At 39.4% G+C, this 17161-nt stretch overlaps 1 protein-coding gene across 14 annotated transcripts in view; it reads right to left on the reverse strand.

Annotated features, from left to right (window-relative positions):
* Window positions 1–17161, reverse strand: part of ctnnd2b (catenin (cadherin-associated protein), delta 2b) — a 181270-nt gene that overhangs the window by 36903 nt on the left and 127206 nt on the right. For all 14 annotated transcript variants that reach the window (XM_044368518.1, XM_044368512.1, XM_044368517.1 and 11 more), the window contains 2 exons: window positions 11118–11250; window positions 6472–6685 (listed from right to left, as the gene is read on the reverse strand). In XM_044368518.1, coding sequence (XP_044224453.1) covers window positions 6472–6685; window positions 11118–11250 — 347 coding nt within the window. The remainder of the gene's footprint in view (window positions 1–6471; window positions 6686–11117; window positions 11251–17161) is intronic.

Below are 17161 nucleotides of genomic sequence, written 5' to 3' on the forward strand. Positions count from 1 at the left end.
GATTTAGTGTATGTTTTTATAACGGGGGAAATATCAATCACAGTTTAATTGCTTTTTCCACACCTGCCTGTAGCTATTTGTTAATGAGTCTCGGCCATAGTGTGGAATGATGTTTACTCAGTTTGGGTCCTTTAATGACATTGTCACTAAACACAGGAAACAGTGTAGCTAAGCAGATTGTATACAAGACCATTTCAAGGTCAAGTAGACTTACACCATACTGTTATGTGTTACACAACACAATAATAAACCAGCCCTATTGAATTCTAAGGCTACTGTACACACATTTGAAGCTAATGTTATTTGCCTGCACTACAATGGGATCCAATCTGCTGTTAATGGATGGGAATGTTATTTACCTGCAATTATGAAACTGGTTGAGCCTTAAAACGTTTTAGTGAGAAACTGCAATTAAAATCTTGTTTTAATAACTGAAAAGTTAATGAGTACATTTTAACTCACGGGAATACAGCTGCTGTATGTTTGTATAATTAACTTTGGTTTTGTGGCATCTTTGTGTACTCCAAAGCCTGATATTTTCTCTTTAGTTTTTGCTTTCTTGGACTGCGCCATGGTTTTTAATTTATGCATCTTGTTTGATTACAGTTTTTTTAGCCTGTTTCTCATGACCAGTGTTGTCAGTCTAAGCTTAGAATGTCAACCTTACCTCTCATCTGGCTGCACGGTTTGGGTGCTACATGTTGCTTTTTTAATGAAACTAATAATTCCTCAGCCTGAAGCTGTGAGAGTTGATAAAGAAAAACCTGCTGCATTATTTTCTTGCACACATTCTAAACTGTTTTAATCCACAACTTTGATTCCAGTTTCGTGTTTAATCTGAGTTTGCTTTACTCTTCCAGGCTGTCAGACTCTGTCTGTTTGCCTTGCCTAAACTGGATGAGCATTGTGACTGGATTGCATCCAAACTACGCATACTTCCCATCACAGTGTGAGCCTGACAACTTCCATATCTGGTTCTGAGGAGCTGACACCAACGTGAGCAATCCTGGCCTGTCACTTAAAATGATGTGTGCTGCTGTGACTGGATGAAAAAATTGCATTGTAATGACAAGTGGAACCACAGCTACTGACAGCATGTGCATTTTAAAAGTGAATAAAGAAGTTAAAGACAGCGCAGCTCTCTGTGAGTCAGAGAGGGCAGATATCATGGCTTTGGCATTTCTCAGTAGCTCACTTAACCTCTCCTCTTCACAAACACCTTCGCACCTGGACTGAATGGGACTCATGGGTATAGAATCAATATGAACCAACCCATATAAACCCTTGAGTCAACAAAGCTAAATACTCACCAAAACTGGACTGCATTTGGCAGAACTATACAGCAGCAATTGCTTTTAATGCATGACACATAAAAAAGCTACCAAAAGTTATCTTTTTCCTCATTTCTATTTTTACTATTAAACAGCAAATTAACTTCCCACATCTGCTCAGATGTGAGGGTCTGTGACGTAAATTTCATCATCCGCCCATGTCTGCAACAGTTTGTATAGATCGTCCATATGCAGCTCTGCTCAGCTAAGCAGTTGGTTTTACAGCCCGTAACTTTTTGGTTCAGTCTCACTGTTCTCATTAACCTCTTTTTTTCAGGGCAGTTTTCAGGGAAAAAGCTCAGATGAACCCACGAAACACTACATGCCCAGCACCAAAAGACAGATAGACAAAGCTAGCTACTAGCTGGTGAACATAGTGGAGTATTTAGCAGCTAAAGAGCCATTTATTTCCCTCAGGAGTTGGTGTGGGGCAAAACTGAGTTAAAAGGTGAAAAACAGAGTGAAATACAGTTAAGCAACTTGTCATAACATCTCACTTCTTCCAATTGGCAAAGTTAATTGGCATTATAAATTGCTAATGCAGAATCAAATATGAATGTTATTGGGAACAGACAGGTCGGACGTGACGGACAGTGGTCTCAACAGCAGAGTGATCTCTCAGTTGAGATTGTTCTGACCGCAGGCTACAGGAGTCCAGGAGAGCCACGCAATGTGCCGGGGTTTCCTACAAAGAAATGCTACACTATCCTTTCTGTAGAGAGAACCTGCTCAACTTAGAAATCTGTCCCTTCATGTGCGGCATTTAGCCAGTCATTTGCCCAAAATGGTGCCCAAAGCATTGAAACGCTTCAAAGGTTTTTGGTTTCCTTCACACATAGTGATCCTTTATTTTTCTACGATCTTGTTTTATCTTTTTAAATTTTTAGTCCTTGACTGCTTGCCTGTGTGCTCTCCTTATTTATTTAACTACTGACTCCAGCTCTCTCTGAAAGGTCTCTTCTTCCCAAATAATTATATAGACTTGGACATCACTTTTTGTCCAACAAGAGATCTTTCATTGTTTTTCTTTTTTTAAGTACTGGTTGTGCTGGCTGATACAGAGGCAGTAGTAAAAGTGAATTAAACTGTGGTGTTTGTTATAGTCGTCTTTGCTGAGATTGACAGCGCTACCAACAACCCCTGAATCTTGCATGTTGTGTTGCCTACTGAACAGTGCCAAAATCAACCTTGAAGCAGGTGGAGAACAGTGGAAATAAAATCACGACCTGTGACGATGGCTACAAAAACCGTTATGAAAAATCAAGTTTGATAAAATTCGACCCAACATGTAATTTGCGCAAATTCATTTACATGCAATACACATAGCCTAATTAACTTGTGGTGCCTTCACTGCCTCACTTGAGCAGAAAGCTAACGTTAGTTGCATTTTACATAGTCAGCAAACAACAAAGACTGCAAAGCATCCAAAATTCTTGGTGAATTATTTGTTCACTGGTTTTCTCCAATTTAGCATTAGCAAAGAGAAAACAATAGCCTTGTTGACAATGGGTCAAACGGCATTTTAGGACGCTTCCTGCTGGAGTCCTGCAATAGCCTGTTGTACTTACTGTATACACTGAGAATTGTGAATTTAAACAGATCATTACAGATCAAATTTTTATTTTTTTCCCTGCATTTGAACTTGGATTTTGACTAAAATGTGTAAGCCCTAAAGACTGATTTTGTTAAATTCCTGAAACACAAACGTCCAAGTAATATGTAGTGCATCTAATCTGCAGAGGTAGAGGGAATTTCTGCTCTTTTAAACCAGCGTTATTCCTTCCAAATAATCATCTTCTTTCTGAACAGCGAAGATATCCGGAGAGGGTAATACTGAGCGAGAGAAAAAAGAGAGGGAGAGACTGAAGAGCAGAGGGCAACAGCTTTGTTTGTGACTTTTTGTGCCATCATGAAAATTGTATGCTTATAGCGCGCGTGTAGCTGAATCTGTGGCTAGCAAGACAGGTAGCGTGCCTACCCACTTTGATCCTGATTCAAAATGCTCACCAGAGGCGGAGGCGATATAGAGAAAGAGTGGAAAAAGAGAGACAGAAAAAGGCAAAGAGGACAGGAGAGAGGCAGGAAGAGAAGGGTAGACCAATTACGAAAGCCCAACCTCAGAGGGATAAGAGAGAGCGAGAGAGGCTGAGAAACAGAGAGAGAGAGAGAGAGCGTTATTTCCTCTGGGTCTTTGAGAGAGAGAGAGGGGAGAGGAGAGCACGGTCTGTCTGCGTCCGGTCGGTCGTTCAGCTGATTAATTTGTGACAGGAGGGATTTCTGTGCTCCGTGCCTTGAATTGCTGCTCTAATTTATATGGTAATCTTCTTTAAGACTCTAGCAGCATACAAAAAACCTTTTATTTTCCCCCTCTGTTGAGCCTAAGCCCTTCTATACTCACTACACACATATAAATATACATAACGTATAGATGCACTGAGCACACATGGGTCATACTTTGCCAAATGTGATTGTATGTGGGAAATACGAGGACACCTCTCAATTTCACTGTCCTGATAAGATTTTCCAGTGCCGGGAAAACGTTCAGTTTGTGTTAGTATTCATTACCATGAATAACATTGAAAATTTTTGTCCCTCAACAGAATCTGTCATGTCACCCTGATGTGATGTACAACTGTAAATAATTAAAAGAGAGAGGATAAAAGCTCAAGGGCAGGTTTTGCAGGATAGGGAGATGGTTTGGTTTAGGACAGTTTGCAATAATGGAAAATAATTTTGGACGGCTGAGTTGGACACTTAGCTGTTGGTCGTGGGAGGGCTAAAAAATACTGGTCATTGACAATGTAGCAATAGAGTATATTCTCATCCATTCAATTTTGGTTTAATTACCTTAACAACTAAACTGTGGCTGACATCACGCGTTGATATTTGTTTGCTTTTTAGGGCAATTCCATATCATTTAATTGTAATTACTACTTGGATGGCGCAAAACAACACTACTGCCAAGAATGTTGATATTTGTATGCCTCTGCAAAACCCTGAATATGTTCAATGACCATGTTTTTTAAACATCTAATACCAATGATTTTAAAATGATCACGTTCCACAAAATCTGCTCATGGCAACTACAGTATGGTTGAATTATGGTTAGGAAAAGATTGTGTTTATAGCAAATAAACTATTGTTAAGGTTAGGGTTAGGCAACTAAACAATTGCTTAAGGTTAGGGATAAAAAAAAGTTAATGTTAATTGTAGGTCTGTAATGGGACACAAACACACCCATCCACTGCCCCAACCTCTACATACTTACATTCCACCACACAACATAAAAGGCAATCACCCATATGGATGTAATTCCTAAGGATAGTGGGCTGTGGAAACTGGTAAATGCAGTATAATAACTCTTATATGATGTGAATGTAGCATAAACCCAGTAAAGCTGAAAACACCTCATGAAACCAACAAAGACACCGATGTAAAGTGTCTTTGTGCATCTCGATGAGTGCTCTACAAATAAAATGTATTATTATTTCCACCAATATACACACATATTCTTTTAAAATGGAAAGTCAGAAAGGACCAGGAAACCCTTGAAATCCCACAATAACTGGAACTTTTGCAAAAATAGTTTGTCTTCATCATTCATGCTGCAGTTTGTGCAGAAAAGGCAAAGACATTGAAAACCAAATAGTGGATGTAGAGACATGGGCAACAAGGACTGCAAAGGGAGAGCTGGAGAACACTTTTTTACCCATGGCTCATCATTTGCATGTCAACGGTCATGATTCTGGATGTTAATATCAAGCATATTTAATACAGTCTCCATAGCAACTGAGAAAACTTATCCATAAAGTGTGTTCTCGCCTGAATCCAGTATACTGATCATTGTCTAGTATGCAGGGGTTCTAGGGGACTGAACTGTTCTAGAAAATGAAAATAGCAAGATCTTGGGTTCAGACGTGTCAGGCCTTGAACTCACATGTTGCTTACAGGCATACAGCAGAGATGTTTCCCACGAGTGTGGGCGCCGGTAAGAGAAATCCATTTTTCTCATTTGGCTCCTGGATTGGAATAAACACCCCAGGGAATCTGGACATAGATCAGTTTGAAAATTGAGTGGTATTCCTCTTTTAGCTCTGTCGTCTCTCTAGAGGTGAAAGTCCTCGTGGCTGTTATCATGGCTGTCTGTGGAAATGTCAGTTGGAATGGGAATACCAGGACGTATACAGTAAAAGCTGTGAAAAACACTACTAGAAGCATCGCTGGTAATCCTTTAATCCTTTCAGCATGGACTTTACAACCCAGGCCTCAGTGGGTTTAGAACCTCAAACTGATCAATCCTGAATACATTTTTTATGATGTAGATGATATTTGTGTTAACCGACACAAAATACAAACCTGCTGTGGATACAAATGCAGGGTAACCCTTTACACAGATGCTCAGTTTGACAAGTCAACAGCACTTGATGAGTGCTGAGAACCAGGCAGGTGGTAAACAATTCTCTCCTATGTGTGTGTGTGTGTGTGTGTGTGTCAGAGAGAGTGTGTGAAGCTCTCTATATTTGTACTAAAGCGTAAATGGGAAAGTGCGTGTACAGAACGGTGTTTTTCAAGTGATGGGTGATTGTAGCTCATCTACCGCAAATGTGTGTGGTTGTGCATGAGAGGGATTGTGTGTGTGTGTGTGCGTATGTGTATGTGTGTGTTTATGCATGTGTGCATATGTGTTTAAGTACATGAATATAAAGGGGTGGCATCTGTGCATTTTGGGGTGTGTATCTACACCTTAGGGTTGAAGGTTTTCCTGTGATTTGAACTAACTTCCTAATTTCTGGGAAAACCAGGATTTCTCACCGTAAATTAAGTTTGAGCAATCTTTTACACTCGATGCTCCATCTGTTGAACCCTGCTTTGCACTCTAATATGAAGATAGAGGCCTTTTACTTAAACAACTGCTTTGCATGTTTGTTACAACCTCTAATGTCTAGGGGAACTAAAGTCAGTGGACGTAACAATGTTTGATTACAGATTTCATGGCTGGAGTTAGTGCATTCAGTTAGTGCAAAAGCAACACACATGCAAGGTTCCCACAGATATTTCCCAGGAAAAGTGAGCAGTTTCTAGGAAACACCAGGAATTCAATCCCTGATTTTCAACCCTATTGCCCAACTGTGTGTTTTACCTGTGAGGAGTTCTCGGATCTCCACATCTGTGGTCTTCCGGAGCAGCCGGACCAGAGCTGGTATGCCTCCGCAGTTCTTCAGGGCGATCTTGTTGTCGTCGTTGGCTTTGCCGTACACCAGGTTCCTCAGAGCTCCGCAGGCACTGCGGTGGACGTCGGTCATCCGGTGGTCCAATAAGTCAACCAGAAGTTGGATGCCACCCTGCCGCCGGATCTGAGGACAGAGGAAGATGCAAGGAATCAAGGGAAAATTCAAGAATAAATGGTGGTGTTTCTGTTCTTTAAACATGTACCAACTGTTTCCCACAATATCCCTGGAGTTTACATACAGTATAGCTAAAGATATGGATGGTTTAGACGAAAAGAAAAATTTCTCACTTTGATGCTGAGGTGGAAGAAAACCACATTTTATCCTTACATTTCCTATATTCATGTCTACTTTTTCAACACTGAAAAATAAATAGGGTGCAGCGCTTACTGTGGCACTAGGGCAAGATGTATTTAAATGCCAGACACTACACTTTCTCTCCCATCACCCCTCGGTATGTCTGCAGCCCTCCCTGCTCCCTCCTCTGTCTAGACAAAAAGAAAATGTAGGGCAGACTGCCTGCTCTCTATAAAACAAAAGAATAATCTTAGCAGACGAGACTGTTTAGACACAATGCAGATAGAAAATGATCTTGTGTCTTTGGTGCTCCATAGAGGTGCATCAACATGAAACCTTTTTAATGGTGAAAATCTTAAACTGGACACTTGCTGTTTAGAAAATTAACAGTTATGTTATTTCCTTAAGTAACAGGGCTAGTCATGAGTGTGTTATAGTTAAAAAAATCCCCCCCAAAACACTAATGTGACCCAATTAAAATTCAATTAAATTAAATCAAAACACCCAAACATTACAATCAGCAGCATAATTTGTTCTATCTGACTTGACAAGGTGCTAAAATGGGAATTCAGCTCAGTAAGGGCTGCACCTAATGACCTAATGATTATTCTATTGATTATTTGTCGTTGTTTTCAATTAACTAAATAACCGCTTATAAGTGCAAATAAGGGCAAATGGACATCATAAGTTTCCAGAATCCAAGGAATCGTCTTCCAATTGCTTATTTTGTGAGAAAAATGGTAAAAAAAAACCCAAAAACAGACAAACAAAAAAACTGTGATTCATTTAATAATGATATGAAATAAGAGAGAACAGTAAAGGCTGGAATCTACATATGTTTCTATGTGGTAAATGAATTCAAACTACTAATCGATTATTAAAATTGTTGTCAATCATTTTTCTTTCTTTCTCTCTTTCTTGTCTAATGTATCTAATCAGGCACAGAAGAAAAAGGTCCTCATAGTGCATCTGGTGCTGACAGACTGAGCTGAGCAGAGCAGGCCATATCCCTAAGCATCCAGTCTATTATTTCATCATTCAGGCTTTTCTCTCAAGGGCAAAAAACAATTTGGCCTGTGGGTTATAGTTTTGGCAGCTCTACTCTAAATACTGCCATAGTTCATTCTTTAATACAATCTCAACATCAGTCATCTTCCTCATCCTTCCCTCTCTCACTCTATTTTTTTTTTTAATGCCTATTGGCTGATTGCTGCTTGAAGAACTTTGTTTGCCCTGAAATCCATCGTCTCCATGGGGATTAATAAAGTTGAATTGAGCTGAATTGAGTTGACATTGAAGAGACAGACGTTTTCTCCGGGACACTGAGTGATGGCGGCTCTAAAGGACAGGAGGATAGACTGTAGGAACGGGGCTATATTCAGAGTTGGGTTAAGTGTGCGTAATGAGGAGTTAATACCATCTAATATAGAGTTTGGTGGCGCTCAGACAGCTGCACACATGGGACGGCGTTTCCCCTGAATAAAGACATGTCTCGAATCTTTCACTATTCAGGCAATATGACACATGCAGACGTCCATCTTTGTAGAGGGTAGGCTCAGCTGATTTTGATCTCTGTGTGTTCTGGTTTGACAGAGTTTTGATCTTGAGATTAAGGGGTACAAATTTTGATGCAAAATTGCGTTCCTCAGGCGCAGTTCTCACAATTTTGCACAGATTCCTGCAAACCTTTGTCATTAAGTAATTGCAGCTGGTGTGAAAAATTGTGCAGGGTCAAACTTGAGCCAAAAAAAGACAAGAATAACAAGGAAGCACATGGAAACAAGGCTAGGTCAAAACCTAGTATATGGCTCGACCGTGTATAGGGGTGTGAAATTGTGGCTAATTTGAAAGAGAACCTATTTTAATTGTAATTATAACTATTCTAATTACCTGTTAACTCCCCCTGCTTTCATCTGTTTCTATCTGCGAATGTCTCTCGTTTTTCTAAGACTCACTCTGCATTGAGTGTTGAGTCAGAGTGATTGTTATTTGGGGTGCTTTAACTGTGCGTTCTCCCTCATGCCTCTCGGTGCATGGAGAGCTGTTTTCCCACTCCCACTCTGCTCTATTCTGGACTGTTACAGTGTGTAGCCAGATTTTTGATTTGAAAGAGAAATTATGATGAAGCAAATGACACTCAGTGAAAGTAAATGGTAGAGTTTGTTAATTATTCAGTATGGTCAAGCCCAGTCAATTTTATTTGTATAGCGCCAAATCACAACAGAAGTTATCTCAAGGCTACTGACTGACAAATAATAATAATAGTAAAGGCTATGGCCATTATTTGTGTGTTTACAGCAGTTATTTATCGACATGTCAACTAAGTTAATACAGTCTCGCCGAAATCACCGGATTTTATTACCAGAGTTTTGGGAACCAAATTTGGCCACGTTGTTCATACAAGCTAGAGCACAGTCATGTAACATTAACTTCAAACATGTCAACTAATGTTAATGCAGTCTCACAGAAATGACCAGAGTTTATTACCAGAGTTTTGAGTTGTAGAACATTATATTAACTTCAATCTCTGGTAAATGTCCACTAATGAAGCATTTCACTTACCTTGGAGAGATAAGACAAAAAATTCATTGGTCTGGTCATGTATTCAAAAGTCTTTAGTCGTCAGTAGTATCCAAGAGCAGCAAAATAATCTGTTAGCATGTGATACATTTGGGATGAGCTGCAGTCAATGAGTGAAAGTGCTGTAAAAGCCCTCCGAGGACCTAGAAAACTTTGCACTGATTAATTTTGAAAGAGCAACGGCCAAACTCCAACACTCGTCGACCAAACCGATGGTATAACTTCATCACTCAGTCAGTCAGTCAAGGACAGACGTGTTTATAGCACAGTTGCCAAGTCCATTTATTATAAACGACTTTGGGCTTGTTTTTCTGTAAAGTTGCAGTTTTTTGAGCTTGTTTTTAAGTGCAGTTGTTTGCCTGAGCTCCATCTAAGCTATCAAATACTGCTGCCTGCTCTCTCAACGACACATGTACTAGCTGACATTAAAATCCTTGTGTACTACAGAGGAACAGAGCTGATGACAAGACAAGGAGGACAAAGATAACAGACAAGTTTTTTTTCCATACATTAATTGAGATGAGTCAAAGGCCCAGTATGTGTTATTTTTAAATGATTGTTTGAAAAACAGGCCAACAAGAAATTTTTTGTTTTGCTTTCACTGATATAATTACTTGGCCAGTTTGTTATATGCAACTTCTTAACTTTCATTTTCATCCATTAATTCATTCATCCCTCATTTTTTGCTGACCAGTTGGTTTTGTTCAACTTATTTAGAGATAAAAAGAAAAATGTAAGATTACAAGCTACAGTTTTTTAGAAATGGTTGCTTATGAATTTATATATATATATATATATATATATATATATATATATAAATTGATCAAGTGGCCTCTCTCTCTCACATTGTGGAAGGTAAAGATGCCTATTGTGGTCCAGCCAAAAGGTAACAATATACGTGCTGTACAATATCAGTGCTTTTTTTCACTTGAAGAGTACTTGTTGTAGATTTGTCCATCACAGAGTCCTTTACAGTGTCAGAGAGCGATGGTAAATCCTGCCAGGCTGAGAGAGACTTCCTCAATTACTTGTTGTGCACAATGCCCACACAGCTGCAGAGGAGCTGGCAGGAGGTTTGACACAGTCACCATGCTGAGTGGTTGGTTCTAAGAGAGCTACTGACTGGCTAACTAACACACTGTAATGCAAGACTGATGATACAAACACAGACACTATGTTACAAGAATATTACAGAGATTGATCTTGCTGGTGGAGCAAATGACAAAACAAACACATGAAGCACTGTGGAAATGTTGTTGTATTGTTTCCACGACTGTACACTCTTGCCCACTCAGGCTAACTTAATTAATCCCCTTGATCTCCTGGAATTTTGCTTGTGGTGCTCAAAGCACTAAAAAAAAACTCTCTTGAAAAACTCAACAGCAGCATACCTTTTCAGAGACAATGTTCAGTGGAACTCTCAAAACCTCTGCAAATAAATCAATTATTTCTGCATAATAGAGGAAAAGTGGGATTGTTTTGTGTGTGTTCTGATTTAACCCACTCTTAACTGTAAGTCTGCAACTCTTAATAAGAGCTAAAGTATGCATGTGCGTGTGTGCGTGCCAGCGTGTGCATAAATTTAAGCAACAGGGTGTTGGAGTGCAGGGGGTGACTCAAGCAGAGTGTAAGGTTCAATCCTCCATATCAAAAAGTCCTCTCTGTAGGCAGAGATCAATACCTCAGACTTGATCTTGTTGTCTCCAAAGCAGAGGTGCTGGAGGTAGGCAGCAGCATTGGACTGGACTGATGGGAACTGATGCTGCAACATCTGGATCACCTCTGGCAGCTCTGGATCCCTCCAGCCAAACTCCCTGCAGAGATGCACACAGAGAAAACGTGGTATGTTTTGATGTGTGCAGAGATAGAGATGGAGATGTGTGTGTGTGTGTGTGTGTGTGTGTGTGTGTGCATGTGTGTAGCTAAACCTGTCACTACTCAGCTTGCCTCCCTACTGTGACCCTGATTTAAAATGCTCTCCAGAGAAAAAGAAAGAGAGAAATGGAGATTGGAGATGAATCAAAAGAAAGACAGCAATGCATATTAAATACACAGATTTGTACATTTACTGCTTTATGTTCCATTTAAATCATATTCAACTACAATAACTGTTCATTTAGTGTGACAATCAGCACTAAAATAAAAAAACACAAGTGTAATCTTGTGTTTACTATCTGTCAGTAGGTGGAGGTTTAATATTATGACTGCACTAATTATTACTTTATTACAACTACCTGCCAGTTTATATTTAATATGATGGATCTGTTCCCACATTGGTCCTCATATTTGACCCTTTATTACATTGCCACATAATGCTCATCATGAAGTTATACAACATCAAACACTGGAAAATTATTAGTCATTTTAATGTCAAACATTAATTAATACAATGTCTTGGTGATGACACTAAGACAAACAATGAGTCATCTACAAATCTTAGATCAGTGCATGAATAGAAAATAATAATAAAAAAAAACTTTCCTCTATAAAAGGGATTAGCCAGCCTAGCTTGATGACAAACAGAGTGAAATGTTCTTTGAGTACAGACACTGGCTTGCAGAGGGAACACAAACCTGATTTGACAACAGATTTGTTAGCATCAGTGTTTAGCATAATTTTCGCTTTCGTTTTTGCAAATTTGACTCTTGAACGTTTGCGCGGTCTATTGATTCGTTGGTACATTTTCAACTAGTGCGGGTGCGTCTTCATGTCAATTTCCAATGCACCAGATGAATTTCTGCCTAAAAGTGTCTTTCCATTGACTTTGTATGCAATAGCGCCACCCCTTATATTCATTTAAGGTTCTGTCTGAACACAGTAACTCTCAATGGTGTGCCCAAATCTTCTTTCACATTCATACACTCTAACTTTCAGTCAAATGACAAATGCAAACTGCTCGCACTGTAGAGCCCTGTTAACCCCATCAAACATCTTTGGGATGAACTGGAACGTCAACTGCGAGTCAGGCTTTACCAGCTAATATCAGCTCCAGACATCATTAATGCTCTTGTGACTGAATGGGAGCAAATCCCTGGAGCCAGGATTTCAAAATCTGATTGAAAGCCTTCCTAGAAGAGTGGAGGCTCTTATAGCAACAGATTAATGCCTATGGTTTCAGAATGAAATGTTCATCGACCTTATATCGGTAATATTTGGGTGTCTGCATACTTCTGGCCATGTCATGTGTCTTGAATGACACATGACTCATGCAGCTGACATTCAGTGTGACCCAAACACTTGGGTAAATAAGTAAGAGGAAAGAGGAAAGTATTGTTACTATGAGTTCTGGTATTAGCACAACCCACAGACATACTATTACAGAACACTGAGAAGTTCTTTCAGGTGTGTTTGTATGCGTTGTCATAGGAAGGTGAATAACTACAGCAGCCATCTTGGATACACTGTAAGAGATTCCTCCTGCTGTGATGGATTCCTTCTTCTATCTGCCCCAGCTGCTTTGGTTTCAGCATGTAACTAGAGTCTATCACTGCTTTTGCCTAAAGGCATGCTTTAGGCATAGGCGCACATACACACACACACACACACACACACAAAGCTCACTAACCCTATAAATGTGTGTAAGGGTGTGTGTGTGAAAGAAGAAACACTAATAATTAACGTGCGAAAGATGTGATGTGAGGGAATGAAGTCACGGTGAGGGATCAGAGGGAGGCGGGGTTAACGATGAAGATTATCTGTAGCCAGCGGCAACGAAAATATCACGTTTCTTTGACAGTGATGGTTTCCAGGGACCAACTAAAACTGGTACCAGATCTCTTTTTTCCTTTTTCTTTGGGGCAGTTTTATTTCCAGTGTGATTTAACATTGTCATTTATAGACCTGAGGGGGGTACAGACTGGAGAGATGGGACTAGATCTTGGTATAATCTTTTTTTTTTTTCTACAAGTAATTTTCTTGTAACATTGTGCAGCTTTTGATACTGACGATTGTGCCAAAAGTTTCCATATTTGATTTCTGCTTTTAAATCCACACTTTTGCACATTTAGATTTGAATGTTTTTGACAAGTTGTAAGAAGTTTTTGGTTGCACACAGAGGTCCTGTTTGCTCTGCTCTTATATATAACTCATTTTTCTTTGATGTATCTTATTCTTGATGTAGCAATAGCCCAAACGTCCCCATGGAGATAATTTCGGTTCAGTCTAACGTAATATAAACACACGTACACACAAACACTTGCAGGTTCACATCCACAAATGAATGCAATTGTGATACAAACACGCACACACACACACACACACACACACACACACACACCACAGAGTGCCATAGGACAATTTAGTATGCAGTGCGGAGCAGCAGCAGCTAACGCAAAGTACACGCACACACGCAAGCACAATCCAGCGCACATATATAGCAGTCAAACACACACACACACAAACATATACACTCACTGACTTGCATACACACCCAGCCATCAAAGGCAGCGCAGAAGAGCCAGGATTAGAAAGCTTTTGTCTCTAAGTTTCATAATGGGCCAATGGGATAAAGCCAGTGTTTGAAAAATGGGGAAACTGGAGAGAGAAGGAAAAGAGAATTATTTCAAAGGTTATTTTTTTTCTCTCTTTGAAAAAAAAAAAAATCCTCTCTTCTTTTCCTCTATTTCACAATTTTCCCCTTTTTTTCTCTCTCTCTATCTCTCCCTGTTAGTCTTCCCCGCCTCCCTCCAGGCACATTCCTACACAAACACACATTAACATACTGTACTTAATGTTGTTATGCACGCACAGTGGCATGTGCCTCAATAAATACGATCAAAGATGACATAACCTTGCGTAGGTCACCTTGTGGGTTAATTGGCCGATAACATATCTAATATTACGGCCGAGTGAGCTGTCAGATGTGTGCGTTTGGGTGTTTTATGTATATTTTCTTTACACTGTAATTAGTAAGTGGGACACCAGCAATAACAGTGCCTATAGGCATGAAACTACTTTATTAGCCAGTAAACCAGATGTCTTCACTTAGAGAGATTCAACATGTTATGCAATCATGTGGTGAACAGAAGGGATTAAAATGATTAAGTGTAACATATAACTGACATACAACGTGTAACTGCATTAACTATAGAAAGGCTAGGACATAAAGGTTTAAAAGAAGAGAAGAAGAAGAAGAAGAAGAAGAAGAAAAGAAACAAGAAACATCAGTTAAATATAGTATATAGGGAATATAGATGGGGCTTGAAAGTATGGAGTAACAATAAGTTTAGTGTTACCATAAGATTAATCTGATACACTAGGTCAATACTAGGGATGTGCAGAGAGTCCAGTATTTGTATTTGTATCTGTATCTGTGGAGGCAGCAAAATCATTTGTATTTGTATTTGTATTCTAATAAAAATGGAAAGAGGCTAAAAAATCCTGTTTTTGTTTTCATTACGCTTTTATTAGAAGGGGAACAAAAGGTTATGTAGAGTCCTTCGAGAGCACTTTGCATGTGTCAGTAGCTCAGCTTTATCTCAGGGGAACATTCCCAACTCCGGGAGTGACGTCCAAATAAGGAAATGTGCGTCATGTAGCAGGTGGATGTGACTCCCCTCGTTGAGACCTGCTGATACATGTAACAGCGGAGCAGAGGAGAAAGACTGAGATAGCGATGTAGCCGACCTGCACGCTGGTATTTAACAGGTTTGTTTTTTTCTTCCAGAATACAATAATTTTTAAAATATTTGTGTGAAACAAATATTCCTAAAAAAAACCCACTATTTGTGCTTTGCCGAATAACGTATTTATATTCGGGCACACCCCTAGTCAATACAGCCTTGTCTCCTAGAAATTACATTTATATACTGCTAATTTATTTTGCCAGTTATGCTTTAAGGGAAACATAATTGCTGCAAAGATTATGCTTGATAAGGTGGAGGAAGTGTTGCGTTATTGTACCACAGAAGCTCGGGACACCGGAGACTTCTGTTTCGCATCCTGAGTCCTGCATGTGGTTAGACAACAAAAGCTCTTTGGGTAAGTTTTGAGAAAGATTGCAGTTTCGGGTAGATGTTAATAAAGTTAACATGTCATGTGCTACATGTCACTGTTGACTTTTTTCTGTATTAAACCAAGACCATGAACTTTCCCATAGCCTAAGCAAGTGTTGTAAGTACATAACCATAAAAAAGAGTGGATATTGTAGGAGCACAAATGAAATACTACACTGTCAGTGTAGTATTTCATTTTATTGATACGTTCACTATCAACATTTTGTGACTTGCCAGATTTAATTAACAAAAGCTTATACATATATGTAAAATAATGTACAGCATTGTATCAGTATAATATTAATATTTAGCACAAAATGTTGAGCAAACTGGTCATGTAGCTTATTTTTGACCTTGGAAATGGCAGTCACATGATAACAACTGAGCTATCACCATGGCAATTGAGCAAACTCTATCTGCTGATGAAAACCATATACTATAGATGTGGTTGGGATCTTCAGAAAAGATCAAATTGATGTTTAATGCTATGTGTGTCCCACTGTAAACACATCACATCAGAAAAAAAACAACTCTTCATTTACTTTTTCCTCGCCTCCATGTATGGGCTATAAAATAAAATTGTCCCTATTCAATCCATGGAGTGTCACACAAGCTTTGAAATCTGGTAATTCATGGTAAGATAATAATAGTAAGGCTGTAGCCTTTCTAGAGGTGGTAATTTCCAAACAGAAGAATTCTTCAGAGTAACATCTGTCACAGTGAGAGTAATGAAAAGTGAATAACTAGTTGAAAAATCAGTTATTCATACACAGTTAAGGCCTTTTTCAAAATGTCATGCTTGCCTTGACACTGTGAAGCAAAGAAAGAAAGCTTCGGATGAATGATTATACAAAACACAAGGTCGCTCTTGGCTTCACGGCAAAGACTAAACAATGAAGCTTGTTTCAATTCAGTAATGTTCACATGCCGTGTCACGATGCAGTAAAATGATCTCAATGGATGATAAATAATCAAGGAAGTTTGCAGATGTCCATCAACACTTATGTTCTTTCAACTATTTCAACATCTTTTTTCTACAAGGACTCGACTAAACTGGCAAAATGAGTGCTTTTCAGTCCATTACTCATCAAAACGCAGCACACAGCGTCGCTACCGGCACATCAGTGGCCAAAGAATAAACACTACGTGAAGGCAAAAGTGGCACTTCTGGCAGCACTCTACAATATTTATTATAAAAACACTCACACTCCCTCTATTTTCTCATTCTGTCCCTTCCTCCGTCTCTCAATCTTTTCCTTCAAATTTTCTGTGTCACATTGGTCTCCTTCTCCAAGTGCGTGAGGTCAAAGCAGGGGCCACACACATAATTCCAGACACATACACACCTATACACACACACACACACACACACACAAACAAACAAACAACAAACCCAGACACACACAAGTGGTATTTCACACATACAACAGAGAATGAGCAGCCAACACTTGAATGAATGAAAGGGATACAGTCTAATTGCTGGCAACCTGCAGGCACAGAATATGTGACACACCCACACACACTCACAGCAAACATACAAGTATGCATCGGAACACCGGAAGAAGAAAAAAACACCACTGTGTGCACACATTATGAGACATTAGGAGCTGTGAATAGGTGGGAAACAAACACAAACATACAGAAAAGAAATGAGCGTACACACACACACACACACATTGACAGAACCAGAGCCTAGAATAGTTGCAGCCCCACTGAGAAAGTGGCACATCAC

Source organism: Thunnus albacares, chromosome 12 (genome assembly GCF_914725855.1).
Source record: "Thunnus albacares chromosome 12, fThuAlb1.1, whole genome shotgun sequence".
NCBI classification, from domain to species: domain Eukaryota; kingdom Metazoa; phylum Chordata; class Actinopteri; order Scombriformes; family Scombridae; genus Thunnus; species Thunnus albacares.